The 25,284-nt window shown below is 42.8% G+C and overlaps 1 protein-coding gene across 13 annotated transcripts in view; it reads left to right on the forward strand.

Annotated features, from left to right (window-relative positions):
* Positions 1-25,284, forward strand: part of PTK2 (protein tyrosine kinase 2) — a 256,529-nt gene that overhangs the window by 71,998 nt on the left and 159,247 nt on the right. For 12 of the 13 annotated variants that reach the window (XM_057532273.1, XM_057532274.1, XM_057532264.1 and 9 more), the window contains 2 exons: positions 16,198-16,424; positions 24,681-24,847. In XM_057532273.1, the coding sequence (XP_057388256.1) occupies positions 16,230-16,424; positions 24,681-24,847 (362 nt within the window). In that variant the 5' untranslated portion in view covers positions 16,198-16,229. Of the gene's footprint in view, positions 1-16,197; positions 16,425-24,680; positions 24,848-25,284 lie in introns of those variants that run through there. The other variant, XM_057532272.1, reaches the window with a different exon arrangement.

Consider the following 25,284-nt stretch of genomic DNA (forward strand, 5'->3'; position numbering starts at 1 on the left):
CTGGAAGACAATGAGAAGGGTGATGGAGACTTTTTTGGGAAAATTAAAAAACTGTTGAGTTCTTTCTAGCGCTTTAATGGTTAGTGATACTGATTTTTAAAAATAGTGTTCACAAATCTTTAATTTCAGATTCGTCTGTAATTGTTTAAACTGTAAGGAATTTATTGTAAATTCAACAGTTTTCTGTATTTCATAACTTTATCAGTTTTCAGTTAAAGAGAAAAAGCTAATGTTAAAATAATTAGGGACTTCCCTGGTGGTCCAGTGGGTAAGACTCTGCGCTTCCAATGCAGGGGGCCCAGTTTCAATCCCTGGTCAGGCAACTAGATCCTGCATGCATGCTGCAACTAAGACCTGGTGCAGCCTAAATAAATAAATATTTTAAAAAAATTATCACTGAATATTTTTGTTTTGCATTTAAGTAATATTTGTGTAAATTTACGTAATATTATTGACATGTAGCTCACATAATTTAGGTTTATGATTAGGTGTACATGTATTATCGTCTTTAACTTCTTTAACTTATATACATTTGTATTTTTATACCTTTCTTCCTGAAAAGTTGTATAAATTGAGTCATATTGTAAGTATTTTGTAGGAATTTGTTGAAAAGAAATCAATGGCAGTAAATTTTTTCTTTGAGTAAAAAGACAAACTTTAGTTTATTCTGTGGTTCATGTAGCTTTGGTTCATTTTTTTGTGTTCTTATTCTCAGATGTTGGTGAATTTTTTTGTTTTTTGGTTTTTTGCCTGTTTTCACAGTGTTCAGTTGAATTTGCAGACTTACGGATAGCAAGTTTTACCAGTTACAGCAGTTTTTGGAGTTGTTGTTTTTTCTATTCTGTTTTGATGGGGCTGTGTTGAAGCTGTAGATCAATTTGGGAGAATGCCCTAAGAACAGTATTGAGATTTCTGGTGTATCTATCCAATATCGGACACTAGTGTATAGTAGATCTTAGTGTGGTGGTCTGGACTTTTTTTTGATGCTATTTGGTTTTTAAGTTTAATTTTCCAATTGTTGGCCTAGTATGTAGAAATAGATTATCTTGTTAGCTTATCTTCTGGCCTTACTGTAAATTCACTTATTAGTTCTGGTGGTTTATTTGCACAAGTAGACAGTCCTAAAAAACTATAATCATGTAATCTGTAAATAAAAACTATTTTTCTCTACAATCTTGATATCTTTTGTTTCTTTGTCCTACCTTTTTGCCTACCTCAACTTGGATCTTCATCCCAGGGTTGAGTAGAAATGGCAAGAAGGGATGTCCTTGTCTTGTTCCCACCCTAAGAAGAAAGTACTCAATGCTAAATAGGATTTAGCTCAGTTTTGTCTTTTTTGTTTTTAAGATATCCTTTATCAAATCAGAAAACTTCCCTTTTAATTCCTGGTTTTCTGAGAGGTTTTTTTTTTTAAAAAAATCATTAGAGAGTGTTGAATTTTGTCATGCTCTTTTTCTGTATCTGTTGATGTGATAATATGAATTACATTTTGATTGTTAAACCAACTTTGCATTCCGAAGATGAATCCCACCTGATGGTGATGGGTTATCCGTTACCCTATTTATACATTGCGAGATTGAAGATGTAGGATTCTGTTTAGGGTATTTGTGTCTATTTTCATGAGGGACATCGGTCTGTAATTTTTTTTTGTTGTAATCTTTTTGTTTTTCATATCAAAGTTCTCATAAAACAAGTTAGAAAGTGTTCTCTTATGCATCCGTTTGTATGATATACAGCACAGCCAGAAAAATCCTCTACTGAAAGATGTGTGCAGTCTGTCTTACTGAGAAAACCAAGGGACAAACACAGGATCTGTTAACCAGGGTGAGGCCAGCATGTTGATCTCCCCCGAGGTCTGTTTTGTTAACCGTTCTTTTTTAAGAGGAACAAAATTCTGCCAGAATATCATACCTTAATATTAATTTTTTTTACTGTGAAAATCTTAACTGCTTTGTGAAGTTGACAGAATTTCATTGAGAAGATAATAGTCCTGAACTGTTGACCGTTCTTGTTTCAGCTTTTGTGTAGATTCACGATGGAATGGTATACTGGTGGCATGTTTTCAGTGTAAAAAATGCATAGGTGTTTTATAGGACAAGGTTTAGGGGGGAAATCTAAAGGAACACTGTGCTTAATTTGGTTATTGGATTTAACAATACATTTCAAATATACCAGCTATTATCACGGTAAGAATGGGAATCTGTTGTTTCCTTTTTGGACAGGGATTCATGAAGCTGTTGTGCGGTCATGCAGCAGTGTGACCACTAGGAACAGGGATGATGCTGATTGGGGACAGAGATGGGACTTTTGAAGTATGAGTTAAACGGGAGGGTCTTTCAAGGTTTCCACTTAGAGGACAGTCCAGCTCAGAGCTCTCCTTCTGTAGCAGCTGTCGCCTGCTGCATGCTGACTTGGGTTCGTATGTCTTGCTGAGCACTGTATGCTTATCCTCTCCCCCCATAGGGGAGGTACTGTGACCCCCACTTCACAGAGCCTGGCGCGACTGAGAGCCCCAGAGCTGTGAGTGAGCACCGGCCCTTGCAGTATTTTTCTGGCTGTGTTGTTACCAGAGGACACGTGCTACTCCTTCATCAGGATCTTGCCCAGAGGTCCTGCCTAAGCCCTTCCCTGAGACCAGCTTCTTCTGTCGGATTTCCACTTGTCTTCAGTTACAGCCCTGAGATTATACTGGGCTTCTTCTTTTAAAGGGTTATTTGTGTGATTTAGGTGAGGTTTGAGCTGTTTGTAATCTCTAGGGTCTTGCCCATAGAAAGTAGGTGAGCAGTTTAAGGGAGAGAGAATTGTGTCTTGCTTCTGAGGGCTGTGCCTGACCAGCGCAGCTCTCCACAGCCATCGCTGCTGCAGTGCTCTTGTCATAATTTATTCTCCCCGTTGTGGGCTGGCTTCTGCATATATTGTTTTAAAAACTTTACTGTGGAAAATTTCTGGTAAAACGTAGTATGTTGAACGTATTCTTGCACTCAGAACCGGGGATTAAGTGCAATTAGCCATGCTTTCTTTTTCCTTGCTTCCCGGAATCCTGTCAGGAGGTGGAGATGTTCTCTTTTGGAGACGCTGGTCCAAGGGAAAGGCAGGTCCTGACCTTCAGGGATCTCTGGCCGAGTGGCTGCTTCCCTGCTCAGCACAGGGTCCCTGACAGACAACCAGGTTTTTAAAGACAGCCTCTGCTTTCAAGATGGGAGACCAGAACAGAGAAACAAGCAGAAAACAGTCTACAGAGATGAAACAGCAAGAGAAGGAAGCTGAAGGAACACAATAAAAGTCCCAGTGTCAGGTTTCCAGAGTGCTAAGAGGAGATGTCGCCTCTGTGAAAGACAAACAGAATTCTTTTAAAAAGTACATTCAAGAACAAGAAAATTAAAAGTAAGAAAGCAGAAATAAACTCAGCAGCAGCATTGGGAGATAATGTGGAAGGTGGCTCAGAACATGGAAAGGAAAGACAAATGGGGGAGAAAAGAAGGAAAGTAGGATGATGAATTCAGAAGGTTCAGTATCCAAATAGTAAAAGTTGCAGAAAGAGAAAAAGGATAAAATCATCAAAGAAATGATGCAAGAACATTTTCTGAACCAAAGGAGAAGGGTTTCTGGATTGAAGCTTCTCAAATGTTGACGCCCGCCCCTGGGGCCGCCTCTCGGGCTCCCCGCCCACCCCGCCACCGCCGGCGCTGAACTGGCCTCCCTCAGCCCCGCACAGCGCGCTGCCGCCGCCGTGACGTAATGATTCTGTGGTGATGTGGGGCTTTTTCTTTACTGCTCTTACTCTAATGGTAATTTTTAAATAGTACTTGTTACAGTTGTAATTAAATAACCACATGTGAGTGTATGTGTATGTGCGTGTGTGTAGCTCTCTCCTAACTAGGCTGAACGCTCTTCAGGTTAGGATTATATCTTTTTGTAATCCATACTAGTTAGTCGTTGGCTCAATAAATGCCTTTAGAATTAATTACTCCAAGGGAGGTGTGGCCTGCAGGGACAGGCATGAACAAATGGATGAGGCTGGCTGGCTGTGAAAGAGTGGGCAGTAGCAATAACACCTTGCAGCTGGCTCACGGCCGAGGCCAGGACAGCACAGTGGCGACTGCAAGGATGGAGAATGGCCACTCGGTGCGTGTTGCCAGTGTTGCCATGCAGCGGCCCGCCCGCTAGTGACCACAAACCCGGGGCAGCAGGGCTTGCTGAGCAAGGGCGTGGCCTCTGCAGCTCCCCTGCCTGCTGAGGCCCATGCACTAGGCTGGTGGCTTTGGGCCTTGGGCTTCTCTCTTCCCACATCCGGAAAGCAGGGAAAATAAGGTTGTTATGGGGATTAAATGATTTTTAATCTAAGCGCACGTTTAAGCGCTTAGAATAGTCCTGGCATGGTAAATGCCGCATGAATAATTACTTAAATAAACCCCTGCGAGCCCCCGGTCTAATTCATACCTTCCTGTCTCATGAGCGGCCTTTATGATAATGAGTTCCAAATCAGACAGCCCAAATCAATCTCTGCATATTAGGAAAATCACTCTTTTTGATGCATAGCAGTTTAACACCACATTGGGAGTCCTTGCCATTATGCTGTTTTCATTTTGCACAGTGCCCACTCCCCCCCCCCCAAAAGAGTGGCAGTATTTTCCCAAAGGTAAATTTACTTCTCCCCCTTAGGAGTACAAAGATTCATTTGTAGCTGAGAAATTATATATGTATTTTAAAAGGCTTCAAAGAACCCAAATCAAAATGTCAGTCATGTGTGTCGTGCCCCGCCCCCTTCCATCCCCAGTCTGAGAGCCTGTGGTGACACGAGGCTTATTCCCCTTTCCAAAGTAAACGTCCAGAAGTCAGGGCTCCCTGCTTCCCCCGCCCCCCACCGTAACTGGAGGCATGAAGTGCCTCCTTCATCTGGCTTGAGTTCAGGCATTTAGACCTGAGTTGTTCCCAGTAACAAATACCAAGCTGAATTGATCCTTTTACTTACTGCCCATCCCCCTTCCACCAACAAACAGCATCTGCCCCTCCTGTGTTCCTTATCTCAATAGAATGGTATCGCTTTCCCACTTTGCTGCCCAAGCCAGAAAAATGGCTGCTGACTGTCCTGAAGTCTTGCATACGCGAGTTGATCAATCCTGTCCTCTTGGATTTTTTGTAGCTTTCAAATCTTTCTTCTCCTCAGGCCATTTATCCTGTCTGGATTATAACAGAAACCTTCTGATTGGTCTGGAAGGGCTGAATTGCTGCCCAGGTGCATATCTAACATCAGTCAGGCTCTGAACCTGCCTCTACAGCTGGGCCTTGGCCAGCTTTCCTGCGGATGGGATTAAAGGCACGTTGGCTTTGCATTGACTCCCTGGAGCACTCTGACCTACACCAGAGACCTTATCTTTTGTTGGGTATAAGTTTTGATACCCATTCTCAGGATCCCAGCTTGGAACTCACCTTATATCGGAGCCCTGACCACGTCGCAAGTCTGAGTTGGACCTTTTCTTTCCTCGCCACGCCCCTGCCCCCACCAGCACTGTTTTTTTTTTTTTTTTTTCAGTTAATTAATTTATTTTTGGCTGCGTTGGGTCTTCGTTGCTGCGCACGGGCTTTCTCTAGTTGTGGTGAGCGGGGGCTACTCTTCGTTGTGGTGCGCAGGCTTCTCGTCATGGTGGCGTGGCTTGTTGCAGAGCACGGGCTCTAGGCGCACAGGCTTCGGTAGTTGTGGCACACGGGCTCATGTGGGCTCAGTAGTTGTGGCGCGCGGGCTCCAGAGCGCAGGCTCAGTAGTTGTGGCGCATGGGCTTAGTTGCTCTGCAGCATGTGGGATCTTCCCGGACCAGGGCCCGAACCCATGTCCCCTGCATTGGCAGGCGGATTCTTAACCACTGCGCCACCAGGGGAGTCCCCAGCGCTGTGTTCTTAGTGCACTTGTCTGTGGTGGCTTTTCTCATGAGGACCTGTTATCAACGTGTCCTGATTGCCTGTGAGAGTGCCTTATACATACGCTTCTCTTGATACGTTGGGGGGTTGGGGGAGATTGAATTGATAGGTGGAAAGTAAATGATATACTAAAGAAAATTATAATATAGCTTGGTAGTTTTGATGCAGGTAACCTACCAGACTAAACTTGCATAGGGTTCACGTGGTAATCTTGGTTGGGGTTGGGTAGGTTTGTGCTGGGGCTTGCGCACTCCCCGTGGTGCTGTGCTGCGGGTCGGTGGCTCATCCTTGGACTGGCCAGTATCTGGTGTGGAGGTGAACTCGTAGACATGCAGCTGTGTGATCTGGGGCAATCGCCTAACCTCTCAGTGCCTCGGTGTCCACTTGTGTAAATGAGGTGACTAACGGAACCTACCGTGCAGGGTTGCTGTGTGGATGAGATGAATTAGATGAGTGAGTGGAACCAGCAGAGTGTCGTGGCTTTCCTGCTGTTTGAAGGACTCCTCTTGAGTTATTCTTTTCCTAAATAAGCACATCTTTTTGATGCTATATGAGGTACATTTAGATATAAACTTATAAGCACTAAAGTGCTGAAGAAATTATTTAATGTAGGTTTTCTACATTGATTTTGAACATCTGCTTTGATAAATTCTATTTTAATTTATATCTTTAAATATTTAATTGTAAAATAATATTACGGAAAAATACTTTAACCATGTTTCTTTCATCTGGGGGATTTATTGATACACCTAGTAACAAAGAAGTGTTTGCGAAAGTCTATCATGATTAAGGTGTTCAGTAGTAATGAGGAGTCAGCCTGGCTCTGGGGAGATAGTCCTTAGTGTTGCCCTTCCCAGGAGACCTGTGGGGGGTTGTGTCATGTGGCCCAGGTTCACCCAGGCACGCATTCCATCCAGCCACACTGCCATCTGTTCTTTTTCATCATAGTAGCTGCTTATTGAATGACACCAGGAAAGATAGGGAAATAGCCTTCCTCCTATGTGGACTCCACCCATGGCCAGTCAGCCCCAGAGAAGTTGCAGAAGTATCCGTGACAAGATGTGGTAGATCCACAAGCTTTCTCCCTGAGATTCCCTGTGCAGGAGTGGAATCTGCTTTAGACAGCGTTCTTCCTTTCATTCTTTTATTCATCGTCTACATTTAGTGCTTGCTAGTGTTGTTGGGACTGCAGCAGTGAACAGTTGTGTGTGTATGCGCATGCTGAGAAAATGGACTGCTTCACTGAGCTTTAGGATTTTAGGGGCAGAGAATGTTGTTAGGCTGGACTTGATGGGCTCCTTGGTGTTTAGATATACAGTGTACCTGGACTGAAAGAGTTTTTCAGAGCTTCAGTCTCACTCAGTCACAATCCAACCTGGAATATAGAGTGTCTTTCATCTTAGATTTTTATACCTGCCTAACGGAGCTAGTACCACCCACCTCTAACAGTCGTGGTGAAAATGAAATGAAATGAGATCACGTATGTTTGTGCCTTGCATGTAGAGCCGCTAAGTAAGTGACAATTTAGATTATTTGTAATGAATGTTGGTACTGGCTGGACTGTTGATCTTAAAGCTGGGGTCCATGTATGAGTTTTAGGGGAAGCGAACTTTGCAATCATATACAAAAATTTGTGCTTATTAGTGTTTTTGCATTTTCTGGAGGACATGTCCATGTTTTTCAATAGATTCTTAAAGACATCTGTCATCAGTATGCATACATGTGCATGTGTATGTCCATATATCATAAATGCAGTTAAGAGCTCCTTTCATAGAAGATGATAAATTAATAGTAATTTCATATTTGCAGGCATCACACATTTTACTTATTTTGCAGAATAGCACGTGTATGTACAATTAAAAGGGCGGCAGAGGCAGAAATGCAAAAATCAAGAACAGTTGGCATTTATAAAATGTGCCGTGTGAATTGCTTCTTTGCTGGATTTGTAACTGTGGCTCAGGCAATTAATTTTAGCCAGTGCGCTCTGTCATTGCGTGTTGCTTTTGGTTGATCAGTTGTTGGATAAGAGTCTTAAAGATGTGTAACTGAAGTATAGCATCCATACTGTAAAGTGCACAAATCATATGTAGCCTGCTGCAGTTTTTACTGCCACCTTCCATGTCAGTGTTTAGAGTGTTGCCAGCTCCCAGCAGCCTCCCCCCTGGCCCCTTGTAGTCAGTATCCCTGAAAAAGAAACCAGAGTTGATTTCTATCACCATGACTCGGTTTTGCTTGTTTTTGAATTTTGTGTGTTGTTTTGCCTATCATAACGTCTGTGAGATTCATTCGCGTTGTTGCATGTAGCACTTGCTCATCGTTTTTCATTGCTGTGTGGCTTTCCATTTAAGAATACACCACAGTTTATTTTATTGATGGCTATGTGGGTTTTTCCGGTTTTGAACTATTACGAATAACGCTGCCATGAATATTGCACGTGTCTTTTGGTGAAGATGTGCGTGTGTTTCTCTTCGGCATATACTTAAGAGTGGAATGGCTGGTAATACTGTATATATCTTTTCACCTGTAGTAGAAACAGTTTCCCAGAACGCCTGTATCACATCACACCCCCACCAGCAGTTGTATCAAAGCTCTAGGTTGTTCCACATCATTGCCAACAGTTAGCATTGTTTTTAAAAATTTGGAGCCATGGAAAAATGTACTTTAAAAAAATCAATTTTAAAAATTGAGAAAATTTACCATTTTGGAGTGTGCCATTTAGTGGTTTTAATTTTACACTTGACCTTGAACAGCGCTGATCTGAACTGCGCAGGTCCACTTACACACGACATTTTTTCAGTAAAGGTATTGGAAAAATTTTTTGGAGATTTGTGACAATTTGAAAAAATGCACCGATGAATTCTATAGCCTAGAAATATTGAAAAAATTAAGAAAAAGGTATGTCACAAATGCATAAAATATATGTAGATGTACATGTAACATACAACATATGTGTTAATTGTTTGTTATCGGTAAGGCTTCTAGTCAACAGTGGGCTATTATCAGTTAAGTTTTAGGGGAGTCACAAGTTACACATGGATATTCAAGTATGCGGGGGGTTGGTGCTCCAGTCCCCGCGTTGTTCATCCCCGCGTTGTTCAGTGGGCACCTGTGTACACAGGTTTGTGCAACCATCACCACTCTTCAACTCCATCCCCCCGAAAAGAAACCTTGTACTTGCTACCGGTCACTCCCCTGCTCCTCTCCCCTCAGCCTCTGGCAACCACTTAACCTACTTCCTGTCTCTCTGGATTTACCTGTTCCGACTGCTCACGTAAATGGAGCCATACAACATGTGACCTTCTGTATGGCTTCTTTCACTGAGCATAAGGTGTTCAGGGTTCATCCGTGTTGCATCAGTAGCACTGTCAGTGCTGCATTCCTTTTTATGGCTGAATGCTGTTCTGTTCTAGTCTGTGGAGGTGCCGCATTTGTTTATCCATTCTTGTTACTGAATGTGGTTACTGTTCTGTTGGAATAGAGAAGATGGAAATTATTAAGCAGCATCTTTACACTTGTGTTTTAACATGACCTCTGGTTGATTGGCTCTGATTTATCAAACTTTGCCTTAGAGCACATGATGACTGTCAGGAAAGGCGGCTTCAGTTCCCTGTGGGTGAGTGTGCGTGATGTGCTGAGTTTGAATATGCACAAGTAGGTTATGATACTCTGAATGCTCTTAACTTTCCGTTTGAAATACATTTATCTTATCAGCACTTTATTAATTTGGGTTTTGTAAAACAAATATGTTATATTTTGCCATTCCTGATTTCCTTAGGATTCTTTTTAAGTCTCCAGAAATTGTTCACCAATGGCTTTTACGGTCTCAGTGTTAATTAGAGATGTTAGAAATTAAAATTGATGTTAAAGACTAATGTTGAATATTATCAGGAATATAACATTAAAAATTTTAGTGATACTTCAAATAAAGTGTCTATTTACATAATTGTCATATTATCTGAAATAAAGAAAACCATATTTTCTGTGAAGATATTAGTTGAATTGTTATACAGGTGGTCCATGTTTTGTATAGTTCCAATATGCACAAATTTCAGTTTCTGTGGTTCAGTTAAAAGTACCAGTTCCTCAACAGAGTGATTGAGAGTTTGGTTACCACGTATGTGAACTATGAGTAATTGCATAAAGTACAAACCCATTTTACAAGTGACTACATAAATAACAGGTGTGAATTATAATCCGTGACCAGTCATGTCACTTCCCTCAAAGTCTGTTGGTGACTGGTCAGTGCGCATCTGTTGTTCAGTTTATACACAGACAGCGGAGTGTGTAGTTGTGTTGCCTCCTTGTTTGCCAGTGATAAATCCATGTGACATTTTACAAAAATAGCTAATCAAAGGAGGAAATTGGCCAAGGAGGATGAAATACAGAATTGAAACAAAAAGTGAAAACACTGGAAGTAAAACTGGGTGTAAGTGAAGATTTGAAAATATTGATAGTAACGTGGTAACTGTGTAACAAAGTGAGCTGGGTCGTAGGTGTGCATGGAGCTGTGGTGTGAACCAGCAACTGTAATCTCATTATTCAGCCAACGGACCAAGGAGTTGTTTCAACTTTTAAAGCCTATAGACAGACTTTGGACAGGCTGTTAATGCTACATTTGGAGATTGATCAAATGAAAAAATTCAGGCATCCTGGCAGGAAGTAACAGAGTGATAGGTGTGCAGTATGGCAGAAACTTTTACTACACTGTGGAAATAACTTTGCAAGATTCTAATTGAACGTAAATGGAGTTACAGAAAAAGTAGCCGACTCTAGGAATGTTGACTTTGCTGTTGAGCCAGACATTCTAGATGTGCAGCCAAAAGAACTTCGTAAAGGTGGTCTCATTGACATAAATGAAGAAAATAGTTGTGACAAAAAAAAGATGTCACTGAAGAAGTGACATGGCAAAAAAGTTCGCATTAGAGGAACTCTCAGAGGTATTTCATGACACTGAAAGTACAGAGGATAAAACGTAAAAGGAAGGTGACCCAAACTTAGGAAGGAATGTGACATTTTGTCAAGGCATTGAAAAGATGCTCACTCTGTATCTTTAGTTTAACAATGAGAAGAAGAAGGCAAAAACTTTTCAGATGGCTTTTGGTAGTCATTTTGTGTCTCCCACTCCCACTCGAAGCGAGAACCGCCTCTGCTCACGTTAGTTGAACATATGCTCTGTCAGTTGTCTATTGATGAAAACAAGTCACCCCAGCACTTAGTGGCTTCAGATGACACGAGTTATTCGTTGTGCTCAGACGTGCAGTCTGGGCAGGGCTCAGCAGGGACACCGCATCTCTTCCTGTGTGGTGTTGGCTGAGGCGGCACGACTGGGAGCCAGTGGGTCTACTCCAGGTGGCTCTGCCCCAGGGCTCGGAAGTTGACGCTGCCCGTCAGCTGGAAGCTTAGCTCAGGCTGTGGTTCTTGGAGCTCAGATCTTGGGTTGCTTGAACTTCTGTACAGCGTGGTGGTCAGGTTTGTGAGTGAGCATCCCAAGAGCGCCATGGGAACCTAGGTTCCTTTCTTTCTTTTTTTGGTGTTGCCTTTTAGGACTTAGCTTAGGATGTATCTTAGCCTAGTCTGAAGCCCACCCAGATTCAAGGGGAAGGAAGGTAGACTCTGCCTCTTGAAAGGAGTATCAAAGTCACACTGGAAGAAGAGAATTGGGCAAGGAGGAGTTCGGAAAATATAAACAGCCACACATTGCTATTATAATATTAAACATTTAAGTAATTTAATGTTAGCTTCTCTGTCTAGTAAAATCACTATAGGACATTTAGGATATTCAGGTTAGATATTTTATGAGAAAATAAACCCAAATCTTGTGTAAAAGAACAAAATTAAGGAGAAAACTTTCACACTAGTCTAGTTTAAGGATTTACTTTAGGGTCATTATCAAATTCTTAAAAACTCTTCAAACCTGTTGATGTCTTAATTTTTTAAAAAATGTAGCTGTATCAATTTGCATTCTTTGTTTCTTCTCTCATATTCTGGCAAGCATCTCAAGTTTTATTAAAGGGCCAGCTTATTTCAAGCATAATGAGGTTACCCTCCTGGTGGGATCTTAGTATGTACAGTGAATATAAACTAGGCAGCTCTGGAGTAAGATGCTCCTTGTGGTCCTTGTGCTTTTCTCCCTCTTCTGTATGTGCTGTTTTATGGAGCATTTATATCGGATTGTGGGCTGAGCCTTGGGGTCAGTGCCAAGGTTTGTCAGTACCTGTTTCCTCACACCTGCCTTGGGACTGCCCTACTTGTTGGGACTGCCCTACTTGTCCCAAGAAAAGAAGTTAGGCACTGAAGTTAGTATGTGAATGAAAGGGAGACCTGAAGCTGGAAGGTCAGCGGCCACCACTGACAGGCCATCTGCTTTCCCATTTCCCATTCCAGTGCACTGGCCTCTTGCTGTACCAGGCAGCCTGGTGCCCGAGCCTGGACTCGGCCAACTGTGGCCAGCAGACTGCGGTTGGTGCTGGAACTGTTAACAGTGTAGGACAGAGTAAGGGTAGAATTTGGTGTAAGCATCTAGAAACCTCTATAGCAACTTGACAGTAATTTTATGTTCATTGACACTGATGATAGAAGTTTCGTGCTTGGCTTTTGTAGGCTTTTATTTTGAAATTTCATTTTTCTAGAAATTCCTCTTTATTTTATTTTACAAAAGTGTTGGTCTGTGACAGGTTGGAAATTAAAACTGGTCCTTTACCACAGATAGTTGGAAGAGTAGGGGTCTAAACCACGTAAATAAGCCAACTTTAAAAATCTTCTCATTTCCACGTCTTTGATAGTTTTTTGAAAAAGATATTCTGTAGTATGCATAAGTAGCTGATGCCTATGACTGGTTAATCTTGAAAAGTTCTAAAAAATACAACTGGCCACAGATTACAGAGGGCTACAATTACAAAATCCTATAAAAGCCTACCTCTCTGGTAAAGGAGGGGGACGGGCTTTTGTCACTTAGAGACACAGAGAGTTGGCAGCCCCAGTTGTGCAGCTTTAGCCATGGGTCAAAAACAAATAGAGAACCACACGAACAACAGAGAATTCTGTTAATTGTTTGGAAACAGTATAGTCAGTGTAGCAGAGAGCAACGCTTGGGACTTTTCATTCCGTAGTGGACACCATCCCACAAACTGACTAATCCACGGTTTTGTGACCCAGATGCCAGGCTCTCAGAATCTGCACGCCCATCATAAAGACAGACTGGAACGCCACCACCAGGGGAGTGGGTGGTGGTTAACTGACACACACACGGAACTGTCCAGAAGGGTCAAGGAGGGCTCGCTGGTGGAGATGTGGCCAGTTTGAGAATTTATAGCACAGATCGGATTTTGACACATTCTGTTTTAGGAAAACTGCTTTGCTCTGGTGGCATTACAGCAATGGTTTATCTTTTAAAGAACGTTTAGGCCTACTTTTTGAAGGTTTATGAAGGATTTTGCTATTGATTCTTAGCCACAGAGGTATATCCAGATTGTGTGTTGTTTCTGGTTTAGCTCCTCCCTTGACACGCTCACTGTTATGTGTCCTGCTGACCCTTGAGCAGCGTGGGCCCCAGGGTGCCAGCCCCCTGCGCAGTCGAAAATCTGCGTATAACTTGTGGTCAGCCCGCTGTGTAAGTGTTCCCCTGTATCTGCGGTTCCGCTGCTGGGGATTCAGCCAACCAGGGATTGTGTGGTACTGTAGTGTTTATTTACTGTTGAAACCGGTGTTGTTAAAGGGTCAGTCCAAACCGGTGGGCAGTTCAAACCGGTGTTGTTAAAGGGTCAACTGTAGTGATTTTCCGTCACTTCATCACTAGTATATCATTTCTTCTGACCACTCCGGAGGTGTGGTGTTTCTTTTCAGGAAGCAATTGATAATATATTTATTCATCCTTACCATCTCATTTGGGGAGCGAAAGAGATAACTAAGATGATCAGAAGTACAGTTGATTTTGTTATGATCCAGCAACCTTGCTAAATTCATTTATTAATTCCATTAGTTTATCTATAGATTCTTACAAATTTTCTTCATACATAGTCATGTAGTCTGTGAGTAATGACGGTTTTATTCTTTCCTTCATACCCTATGTTTTACCTCCCTTTTTTGCCTGTGGAACCTGGTTAAGACTTCTGGAACACTGTCAAATTAGGGGTGGTAATGCTGGGCATTCTTGACTTAGTCCCAGTCTTGGGGGGCGGGGCGGGGGGGAGGGACTCTTTTCCACCAGTATTAATACTTTCATTAGATTAAGGAAATATTTTCCTATTTCTGTTTTACTAAGAGTTTTTATTATGAGTGTTTGGTAAACTTTATCAGTTGCTTTTTCTGCATATATTAAGATAACTGTGGTTCTCCTTTCTGAAAATATGGTGAATTACATTGATTGCTTTTTTAAAATTAAGACTTTATTTTTCCTAAAGCAGTTCTAAGTTCACAGCAAAATTCAGGGGAAGGTACAGAGGTTCCCGCGTACCTCCTGCTCCGGTACATGGTACATGCACAGCCTCCGCATCCCCACCAGAGCGGTACGTGTGGTACAGCTGACGAGCCTGCAACGACACATCATAATCACCCGAAATCCGTCCCTCCCATGGCGGTTCACTCTTGGCGTTGTACGTTCTGTGGGTTTGGACACACGTATAAGGACTCATATCCATCATTATAGTGACATACGGAGTACTTTCAGCGCCCTAGAAACCCTTTGAGGGTTTGAGTTCCTTGTTTGGCTAATAAGTTACTTGAAATACATTGCTTAATTTCCAGACAGTTGGGAATTTGCTAGTTATCTTTTTGTTGGTGTCCAGCTTAATGCTAGACACAACACAGCATACTCTCAGTAACTTTAGTCCTTTGATATTTATTGAATCTTGTGCTTTCACCTAGCACGTGGTCAATTTTAGTAACTATTTCACCTGCAAAGGTGAGTTGCTGTTGGGTGTAGTATGTTATATGTCAGTTAGATCGTTTATTCATCATGCTGTTCAGATCATCTGTATGCTGCCAAAAGGTAAGAGGGTGTATATAATCAGCTGTGCCCCTCGTCCCCTCTGTGTGTCTTCAACTTCCCTCTGCTTTTGGAGGTGCCCACTGGGCTTGGTTTCAGGACTGGTGGCTGTCGTCAAGGGACAAATAGCAGTGTGTGTGTGTGTGTGCGCGCGCGTGCGCGCGCGCCTTTTCCTTAGCTCTTCAGGGTCTTGAATGCCCAGAATTGGCAAACACCCTTTGGGGAAAGGCGGCTGTTGAGGACCTGTTCCTTCTCCATCTGTGTCACCTCCTAGTGTCTTGGGCTGCACACATCTGGGTTGTTTTCTAATCCGGCTTCTCTGAGTTTTCTCAGTGGGAATTGTGGTCTTGCCCGAGCTATTCCCTCACATTCAAATGGACGTCCTCCTATCACACTTTATTTATTTATTTATTTATTTTTAATGAATTTATTTATTCATCTATTTATTTTTGGCTGCGTTGGGTCTTCGTTGCTGCGCATGGGCTTTCTCTAATTGCGGCAAGCGGGGCTACTCTTCATTGCAGTGCACGGGCGTCTCCTTGCAGTGGCTTCTCTTGTTGCAGAGCACGGGCTCTAGGTGCACGGGCTTCAGTAGTTGTGGCTCATGGGCTCAGTAGTTGTGGCTCACGGGCTCTAGAGCGCAGGCTCAGTAGTTGTGGTGCACGGGCTTAGTTGCTCCGCGGCATGTGGGATCTTCCTGGACCAAGGCTCGAACCTGTGTCCCGTGCATTGGCAGGTGGATTCTTAACCACAGAGCCACCAGGGGAGTCCCCTATCACACTTTAAAAAACTTAGTCATATGTGCTTTTTGGTTTTGTTTTGTTTTCAGTTGTGACTGAATTTTCAGTGTATGAAGAAAGAACTTGTATTTCACATAAAAGTTTTCAAAAGTAGGCAGCAAAATTAACATATTTGGCTCTCCAGTGAGATTTTCTCACAAATTTAAAGGCTATGATTTAAAAGGAGGGTGGTGTTAAGTTATGTTGTTTACAGATAACACAGTGATTTTTGATGGAGCTGAGATAGGGTTCCTGGCCTTTTAATAATTTGTTTAAGCAGTATTTATTATTCTACTGTGAATCAGGTACTGCTCTGGGTCTGGGGGTGGCAAGGGGTAGGGGATGGAATACAGTGATTATCTTGGTAGATTAGGTCCCAGTTCTCCTCAGGCTCAACTCTGCATATAACAAAATAGGGAGAGAATAAAGAACAGTGTTGTTATGTCAGTATCAACAAAACACATTTTAATCAGTAGATTTCAAATATTGTACACTGAAAAATTTTTTTTCCTTTTACAGAATATGACAGATACCTAGCATCTAGCAGAATAATGGCAGCTGCTTACCTTGACCCAAACTTGAATCACACACCGAATTCAAGTACCAAGACTCACCTGGGTACCGGTGTGGAACGTTCCCCTGGGGCCATGGAGCGAGTGTTGAAGGTCTTTCATTATTTTGAAAGCAACAGTGAGCCAACCACTTGGGCCAGTATTATCAGGCATGGAGATGCTACTGACGTCAGGGTAAGTACATTTTCCTAGGACACATCCTCAGTGTATACGTAGGTTAAATGTTAACGGCACATACCAAAAAAAGGCGGAGTAATAATTTTTATTCCCATATTTCAGAGATGTTAACTTTTCTCTATAGCATTTATTGAGTTAATATGTGACGGACCAGAGTTTTGATTTACGTAACATTTCTTAGAAAAATAGTTAACTGTATCATATTATTCATATAATGCCATTGACTTGTTTTTCTCTCCTGTTTTTAAAAAAATTCTTTGAAATATACAAGGAAACAAAGGAATTAAAATAGTCTCTAATACTGTTGAAATAAATTATTTTCTAAAAAGTGTAATTTTGAAGGTATTTGCATGACTCCAGGTAGGATAGATTCTTTAAAAAACTATATGTATATCTTCTATATACCAGACACCTGGCAAGGTTCTGGGGATATTAAAGGTCCTGGTCATACAGCTTCCAGTCTGTTGTGGGCGAGATGCCCATGGCCTTAATTGCAGTGCGGTGCAGGCAGTGCTTCCCGGGGTGTTGCAGATGACGAGGGCCGGCAGGGGCGTCACTGCGTGTGACTGTGAGAGGTGGCTGGACACACTTTCCTCTGGGTGTTGATGAGAGTGGGCGGTAAAGAATTGTGAGGGGAGCACAGTGTAGGCAGAGGTTGCTGAGAGTGAGGAGTGAGCACCATGATCTCAGAAAACTGAGTTCAAAATGTAAATTTTCAGGATGTTTACTTTGGTCAAGTGTTGAAGAAGCCCCTCCTCCTTCCTGCTCTTTCACTTAGTCCCTATTCATCTTTAAGGAGGACAAGTGTCCAGAGAGTAGGACCATCAGATGTATCTCCCCTGCTTTCAGTAATAAAGAAACAAAGTAATTTGTACTCTTTGACTTATATGCCTTAACTGTTTTTAAGTATAATAAAGGGATTGGTAGAATTTAGATTTAAGGCTACATACTACATATGCATTATATATAATATTCTGTTACCTCTGTGATACTGTAATACTGACTATTCAAACGGACTAATTATTAAAAGGAGAATCATTCACTTAGGATTGAAACATGTGTTAGTATCTATCCATGTGCTACACTTGAAATATAGTAGTCTCTTTTTACAAGTTTTCTATGAAGCTTGCTGGCTTTTCTAGTTTTTCTATAGTTCTGTTTTATATTTAACCTTATAAACGCAGTCACTGGAGAGAAACCTTGTAAAGGTAACGTTTATGGGAAGGCTGTTAGGGTATGGTCTAGTTTTTATAAATTTCGGATACAATGAGAGAGGAAATTCTTTAAACCATTGCATCAGCCTTAATAAACTTCAGAGTATTTGTGCAGGAGGGGAGCCTTTCAAAGATTATGAGTTTGACCAGACATGAGCAAATGTTCAGAATTTATTATATCAGCAATTTCACCTGGGCAGGGCTCCGTGACAGGTGTGCCATGGTTTTAGTATCCTAGGTGCCGCACGTGAGAGCGATCACACCACGAAGAGAGCCAGGGACCCCTGACACACGTCCGCCTTTAGCCAGCGTTAAAATCTTACCAGACATCAGAGCATTCGTATTGTGAAGAAAAATTTAAACCAGATACAAATACATAAGTTATGAGAACATATTTGTTAAACGTTTATGAAGATCAATATGAGCAAATCTGTGTGGCCAAAGAGCAAGTTGTTTTATTTCACAGTAATTGATAAATGTTTGAAAATTAGCAAGTCTTAGCAGTTGATGATTGATTTTACAACATGAGGCAGAGAAACCTCTATTGGCATTGCTTGACCCCAGCCCTCTCCTGGAATAGCATGAAATCAACATAGTACTGGGTCACTGTGATGGCAGGTGGGTATTATTCATAACCCACTTCCTTCTACTGCTGTAACATTTGAAAATGCAGTATTTTCATGTAACTTAATTAATGGGTGGATCTAAAAATCAACCATTTTCTGAAAGGAGGTAGCTTATTGTTATCCAGAGTTGATGAATAATTAGATTGAGTCTCAGACTCCGTTGCTGCACTGCCCGATGTGGTAGCCGTGTGCAACTGCTGAATACTTGAATGTAGCTAGTCTGAATTGATGTTTTGTAAGTGTAAAAATACAACTGGATTTCAGAGATTTAGTATGAAAAAGAATGTAAAATCTCATCAGTAATTTGTTATAATTTTGTTCTTGGCATGCTAGGTTAAAGAAAATATATCATTAAAATTGAATTCACCTGTTTCGTTTTACACTTTTTTAAAGTGACTGCTAGAAATTTTAAAACAACATATGTAGCTTGCGTTATATTTCTGCTGGACAGCGGTGCTCTATAGAAAGTAATTATCTGAGAGACTGCTTGACGCAGAAGAACCAGACCTTTGGAGGAGTTGAAAGGTTTATTTTCACCAGAAAAAATCTGGATTCTTGTTATAATTCATTACAGAGGTTTTATTTCTCATGCTTTAATAGATTTCACTCCTATTACATATTTGTGCTAATTATACATTAATTGTATAGAGGATGCTGAAAGGATTCACAGGACTCCACTGGGAATAGGTAGAGTATGTACAGCAGCAGTAGGAAAACGGTACTCATTGAAGGGCTTTGGACATCTCAGGCATAGGCCTCGTGGCCTTGGATGCTCTCAGCCATCACCGGCCATGTGTGCAGCACCCAGGTGTGAGGAGGGCTAAGGCCTCTTTATGGTGGGATCTGTGAGATGGGCACATAGGCACGTTCCATCTCCGTAGCCAGCCTTGCCCTGTGTAACTGCCCAAGTGCCACCAAAATCAGGTGCAAGTTGGAAATCCAGTTATGATTACTAAACAGTGGTGCAGGCTAGTTGTGTCCTGCCCCAAATAACCAGTAGCCCATGGTCGCAAACATCACTTATCTTGGCCATAGCTGAGTGTCAGTACCATGCTTCAGGCAGCTCTGGAGATAAGTGTGGGGTCAGTGCAGAAGAGCCAAGATTAACCCATGGTGGACAATGCTGAATAAGATTTGTCGTCTAGAAACATTGTAGTGATACTTCAGAATAATAAGGGTATAGAGAAGATCCAGATTCTACCAGAGAAGTCTCTTACTTAGGAAAAAGAACAACATTTACATCAGACTTTAATCTGCGATGCTGGATGCAGGATAACATTGGAGCAGTGTCCTCAGAGGCTCTGGGGAACAGCTTGTACCTCTGGAGTCTATACCAAATACATTATCAATCACAAAAACATGGAGTGAAGGTATCTGTAGAGAAATAAGGAGGTAGGAAGTTCGTACCATAGGCTCTCTTTGAAACCACAGCTAGATGACATCGCAGAGCGTGAAGACGCGTGGACCCAGAGGGAAGTACCGTGTGGGGTGCGAGAGGCTGGCTCCCTTCCTGCCCTCATGCGTCTGCAGAGGCTCTTAAAGCTGTGGCCGTGGCTTCATGCCATGCTCTGCCTAGTCCACAACTGTACCCCGTGCTGATCTGTTTCGTTTTCAGTTTCAGACCTAATGCCGCCCAGCTGCACCTGTCCCTCTCTTCTCTGTCTTTGCCTTTCTTTCTCCAAAAGAACCATCAGCGCTTCAGAGGAAGGGTCTCCCCTTCTTTTAGTTAAGTAGGGCCCTTGGCATCATCTTTTACTCCTTTTGCTTGGACCCTGCATCCAATACATTAGCTAATCCTGTCCACGTCGTCCTCAGAGTGTACCTGGAATCTCCCACCTCCTAGGACCTCAACTGCACACCTTTCTCGGAGCCACGTGGTCTCCTAACTGACATCACAACCCAGCAGCCAGAACGGTCCTGTTAACATGAGAGCCAGAGCGCATCACTCCTCCACTCGGAACCTTCCAATGCCTTCCTCTATTTGGAGTGAATCTTCAAGTCCTTCAGGAGCCCCTAGCCCATTCCTCTCCCCATCTTGCCCTGTGACCTTCCATCCTACCGGTCACCCACTTTTACGTTCTGCTTCCTGAACCATTTCTCTAACATGCTGGTCTTCTAATCAGTAATTTGCTCAAAACCCCCAGTAGCTCCCCATTTCTCTCAGAGAAAAGCCACATTCCCCCAGTGGCCCACAAGGACCTACAGGGCCTGGCTCCTTGTTACCCATCCTGAGCTTCCAGCAAGCAGCACACCCTTACTGATGCCTTTGTTTTAGCCCAGTGATACCCATTTCAGACTTGTGATCTACACAACTGGAAAGTCACACATTTGTGTTATTCTGAGCCCCTAAGTTTGTGGTCATTTGTTACAGTAGCAATGAGAAATTAAGAGTAACTATAGATTGTCGAGACAAAAGTGCATGCTTTGTCTTGAGGACTGTTAGGAGGGCCCCTCGTCTGCTGCTGAACCAAGAGCAGGAGGTGATGCCCTGGCTGTTGGAGAGCAGGACTGGATTTCCGCATCTTGTTTTGGTAACTGAATGATGCTAGGCTCCCACCTCTACAGGTGCGATCAGAGAAGAATGGTAGGAACCCATTGATTCCTAAATGTAAGGAGTGTCTGAAAGAGAGCACGCTGAGAAGAACAACCCCTGGACAGGATAAAAGACAAATCAATTCTTAGGAGAAAGTAAAGAGATGAACGGTGTTAAGAACAATACGTGTGACCTCAGATACCTCCTCTTGTGATAAATGGAGAAATGTTGCAAACTGCTTGTGAGGCGATAGCTAAAAATATGAAATGTCCATTATCATCTTGTCCCCTGCCTTACCTTCCCCACAGTTGAATTACTCTCCTGCATGCATTCATTATCATGTCCTCCTCCTGCTCAACTCTGAGACTTCTCAGGGTCAGAATCGCATCTCATCGTCATTGGGTCGCTAGCACCAGGCGTGCAGCTGGCCTGTACGTGGTTGCTGAACAGTTGAGGGGTGCACATTCACGAGTGAATGGATGTGAAGGACGCGGCCGTATGAGTGCTCTCCACCGGGGAGAAGGTCACTTCTTTTCAAAGCGCTGTCTAAAAGATAAAGTGGCCAGGTTGAACCGAGCAAAGTCATAGCAAGAACTCTCAGAAACAAACACAATTACAGCCTCATCTCACTAGTCAGCAATCAGGGAAACGTAAATTATAACAGCAACCCCTGCCCCCCACCCCACCCCCAGTTTGGTCCATCACATTGATAAACGTTTTAAGATTGATTTCATCCATTATTGGTATGAGATGAGGGACAGTCTGTCACATTGTGTGTCAAGTGTAATCCGTATAGTTTTGTTGGTGCACAGTTTGGCTGTACTTACCAAAATGTCATATTTTAAGTAGCTCTTGACCCAGCACGTCTGTTTCTAAGCAGTGCCTGTACGTATGTATGACGACAGGCTAGAAGGATGCTCCTCGCAGGATTACTTGCATTTCCACCTCCCTTTCCCCCAAATCAAGGAAACAGAAAAGAAAATAACTATCTCCCAGTAGTAAAATGGCTGAGTTGCTATGTTCCTGATGAAATACAAGCACGATGCAGACACTGGCTTCTTTTATTTCCACGTTTGAGAAGAATCCTTTACCGTGAATATCTAACATGAGAATTTAATCAGGAAAAGTGTATATTTCTAAGGCCTGGGCTGTGATATAAATGAATAAAAGGAGTTTTCAGAGTAGCTAAGTGTTGCTTTGTGTATTGTAGGACTAGATTGTCATGAGCCTTTAAAGCCAGGATGAGAAATTTAAATTTAATTTGGATACCATCAGTGGCATATTATGAACGCTTGTCCTCTTAGCTCCCTAGAGACAGTCCCTTTTCTAAATGTACATATTCCGAAATAATATACACATATACGAACGTGTGTGTGTGTGTGTTATATGGAAATGGTAATGTTTCCACATGGTAGCGTTGAGTTTGCATTTCTCACTAAAAATTTAGTTCTCAAAGTTATTTGTTCAGTTATTCAGAACCAAATAGTTCTCAAAATTATCAGTACTTTTTACTGAGTACTTATGTACATTTAGCATCAAATATTTAAGCACCTTGTCCACTCATAACCTTGGCTGCTATCCAGACTAAGTCCGAAGTGGCATTTATGAGAGTATTAGAGAATGAGACTGGGACGGAACTCAGTATGGAAGCATCATGGAAAAGCAAAAAGTGAAATAAAAGGGAATGCCTGTGTTTATTGCTTAATTGTTCAGTGGAGAGTGAAATATTAACCTGGTTTAGGCACCAGGTCCTACAGTTTGGGGACTCTGGTTACGCAAACCCAGACTTGACATTATTCCGGTGTCTTCTGGCAGTGCGATCGAGGGAACTGACTAAAATTCTGTCTATTCCACAAGACTTCAAGACTAGGAACCTGCCTTCCCCCTAATCATCACCATGTTTTTGGACTAAGCCCCTCTCATTGATACTGCTTCTCTGCAGGTGGGCTCCTGTGTGTGCCCGTGAGTCAGAGGACATGAGGGTCACCTGTGCTGTGCGAGGGGTCATCAGGGCAGGCACCCAGCGAAGATGGGGTTTCTCCCGGGGTGTTGATGGCAAATACAAGTATAACGAATGGTTGTGCCCTGCCTTACACTCTACATCTGGGCATGGAGGGGTAGACAGACCAAGACACAAAGATCTGGGGGTGATGTGGAATCGAGGGGAGATGAGCAGGGTAACTAGAGCCTGTGTGCTCTCGGGAGTGAGCTGGCAGAGCGGGGGCGAGGGACAAAGGCGCTTTTGTGGGAGTTTGAAAGAGGCGCCAGCGCCTGTCCTTTGCAGCTCAGGGATTTGGATGTTGGCAAGGAGAAGCTGCACAAGTCGCCTTTCAGAGAATTAGCAGAAAAAGATGGCCCTTCCTGTAGGCAGATCCCGCACCCCAGTGACCCTGCACTGTCATTCACAGCGGCCCTGTCAGATATTCAGGCCTTGAATCCAGAAGCCAGAAAAAACGTTTTATGCTCATCCCAGGTACCACCCCAATCCCCCCGCCCCCCACCCCGCCCCGGAGTTCTGTAGGCTGCAGACGTGCCTCCTGTCCCAGTAAGAGTTCATCTTCTTCCTGAAGCTGTTGTCAGCTCTTCCAGCCGGGTTCTTTTTCATGCTTTCTCTCTGGTGCCACGTTTGCTCCCTCCCTCCATCCTTCCTCTGCCGCTCTCCTGGGCTTGATGCACAGCCTGGTCCTGGGGATTGAGGAGTCAGGAAGGGTGGTCGGCACGTGCGGGTACAGGAGTGCGGCACACGTCCGGCCCGTGGGGTGGACTCGCTGGTCCTTGACAGTTTTTGAATATAGTACATGTTATTATTTATCTGTTCTTACGGGTAGGGCTGGGGACATCCTTAATTGTACTATCAACAGCATTGTGCCATAATAAATACTAGCGTGTGCAGAACTTTTAAGATGTGTCTTACATTATAAGTTATATGTTCGCTTCAGTTAGTTGCTAATCTTTAAAAACCAATGATGTTTTTCTCTAGTAGATAGTTCTGATTTTCCATGATAGACATTTTCATGTTAATGTCAGAATCATTAAAAAAAAAACCTTATTAATGTCCTAAAATATTGAGAAGATTGCAGTGGATGGTGATTAGCACCTGCTCACGTAAGGGTGGCAGATGGTCTCCATCGTATTCCCAAGGTGTCTTCCACGTGTGCTACCCATTTACAGACATAGACGCACGACTTACACATCTCTGTGGGCACAGGGCAAGAATCAGTTCTAATTAACACTTTCTTTTCCACAGCCCCAGGGTAAACGCCACCTTCTCTAGGGAGCCTTCCCTGATGCCCTCCTTCAAAGGTCACCTTCATCTCCTCTGAACTCATGGGGCACACGTGTTAGAAAAGTTGGGTTGGGGGCTATTGTGAATTGCTGCATGTTAACCTATAGAGAGCGAAGAGCAGGTGGCTAGGCCTAACTTTAAGTAGCTTTTCATATGTCATCAGTACTATCAGAAACATGGCCTTAATTATATGTTCCTAAATGTTTGTTTTTAAAAAATGATATTAAGGTTGCAGCCTGTTCTCAACAATATCATTGGTTCAGAAAGTATAACCTTCCACAGGTCTCATTCTTAGGAAGCCACCTGAGGTGTGGCCGTGTGCTTTGATGAGTTGGGGTGACGCAGAGGTGGAGCTGCAGAAATCAATAAAGAAAGGGGAAGTGCCTCTTTTTGTGGTTTTTAAAAAACTTTTCTTTGTTCATAAAAGTACTTTTTGTGAAAAAAGATTTCTAAGTAAAATTAAGTGATTTATTTAAATTGATACTCTTTTACCAAAGATTTCTGATAATTAACTAAAAGAAATGAACATTGCATTAATTTTTAGCATGCAGTTTTTTGTTTATAACAGTCGTTTTTGTGGGGGGTATGTTTTAGGGCATCATTCAGAAGATAGTGGACAGTCACAAAGTAAAGCACGTGGCCTGCTATGGATTTCGCCTCAGTCACCTGCGGTCAGAGGAGGTTCACTGGCTCCATTTGGATATGGGTGTCTCCAATGTGAGGGAGAAGTATGAACTTGCACACCCACCAGAGGAGTGGAAGTAAGATTACAAACCTACTTTGGGGTGACTCGAACTTGATTTGTTTTGCATATTAGAGACACGCACAAGAGGATGATTATCTATGCTTAATTTTCGCACTGATTGTCATTGGGACTCCTGTATAAATAGAGCTGGCCGGTAATTATTAACTAGTGATCTGTTCTACACTTCTGTGTAGTCCGTCTTGGGGCCCCATTGACTTGGACTTGCTCGAGCCGTCTGACTGATCTCATTCTTTTGTGATGCCCTTTCGGTCCTCACACTTCTCTTGTCAGTGCTGCTCTGTCCAGCCTCTGCTCTGAGGAGGACTCAAGCCCTGGTACTTGTACTTCCTGTTCTGCTGGCACCCTTTCGTGCAGCAGGACTCCCTGTGCCTGAGGAGACCACACCCAATTACCTTATTAACGGGCTGCAGAGCTCGCTTTATTGTGCCCAGT

The sequence above is a fragment of the Balaenoptera acutorostrata genome, chromosome 17, assembly GCF_949987535.1.
Source record: "Balaenoptera acutorostrata chromosome 17, mBalAcu1.1, whole genome shotgun sequence".
Lineage (NCBI taxonomy): Eukaryota > Metazoa > Chordata > Mammalia > Artiodactyla > Balaenopteridae > Balaenoptera > Balaenoptera acutorostrata.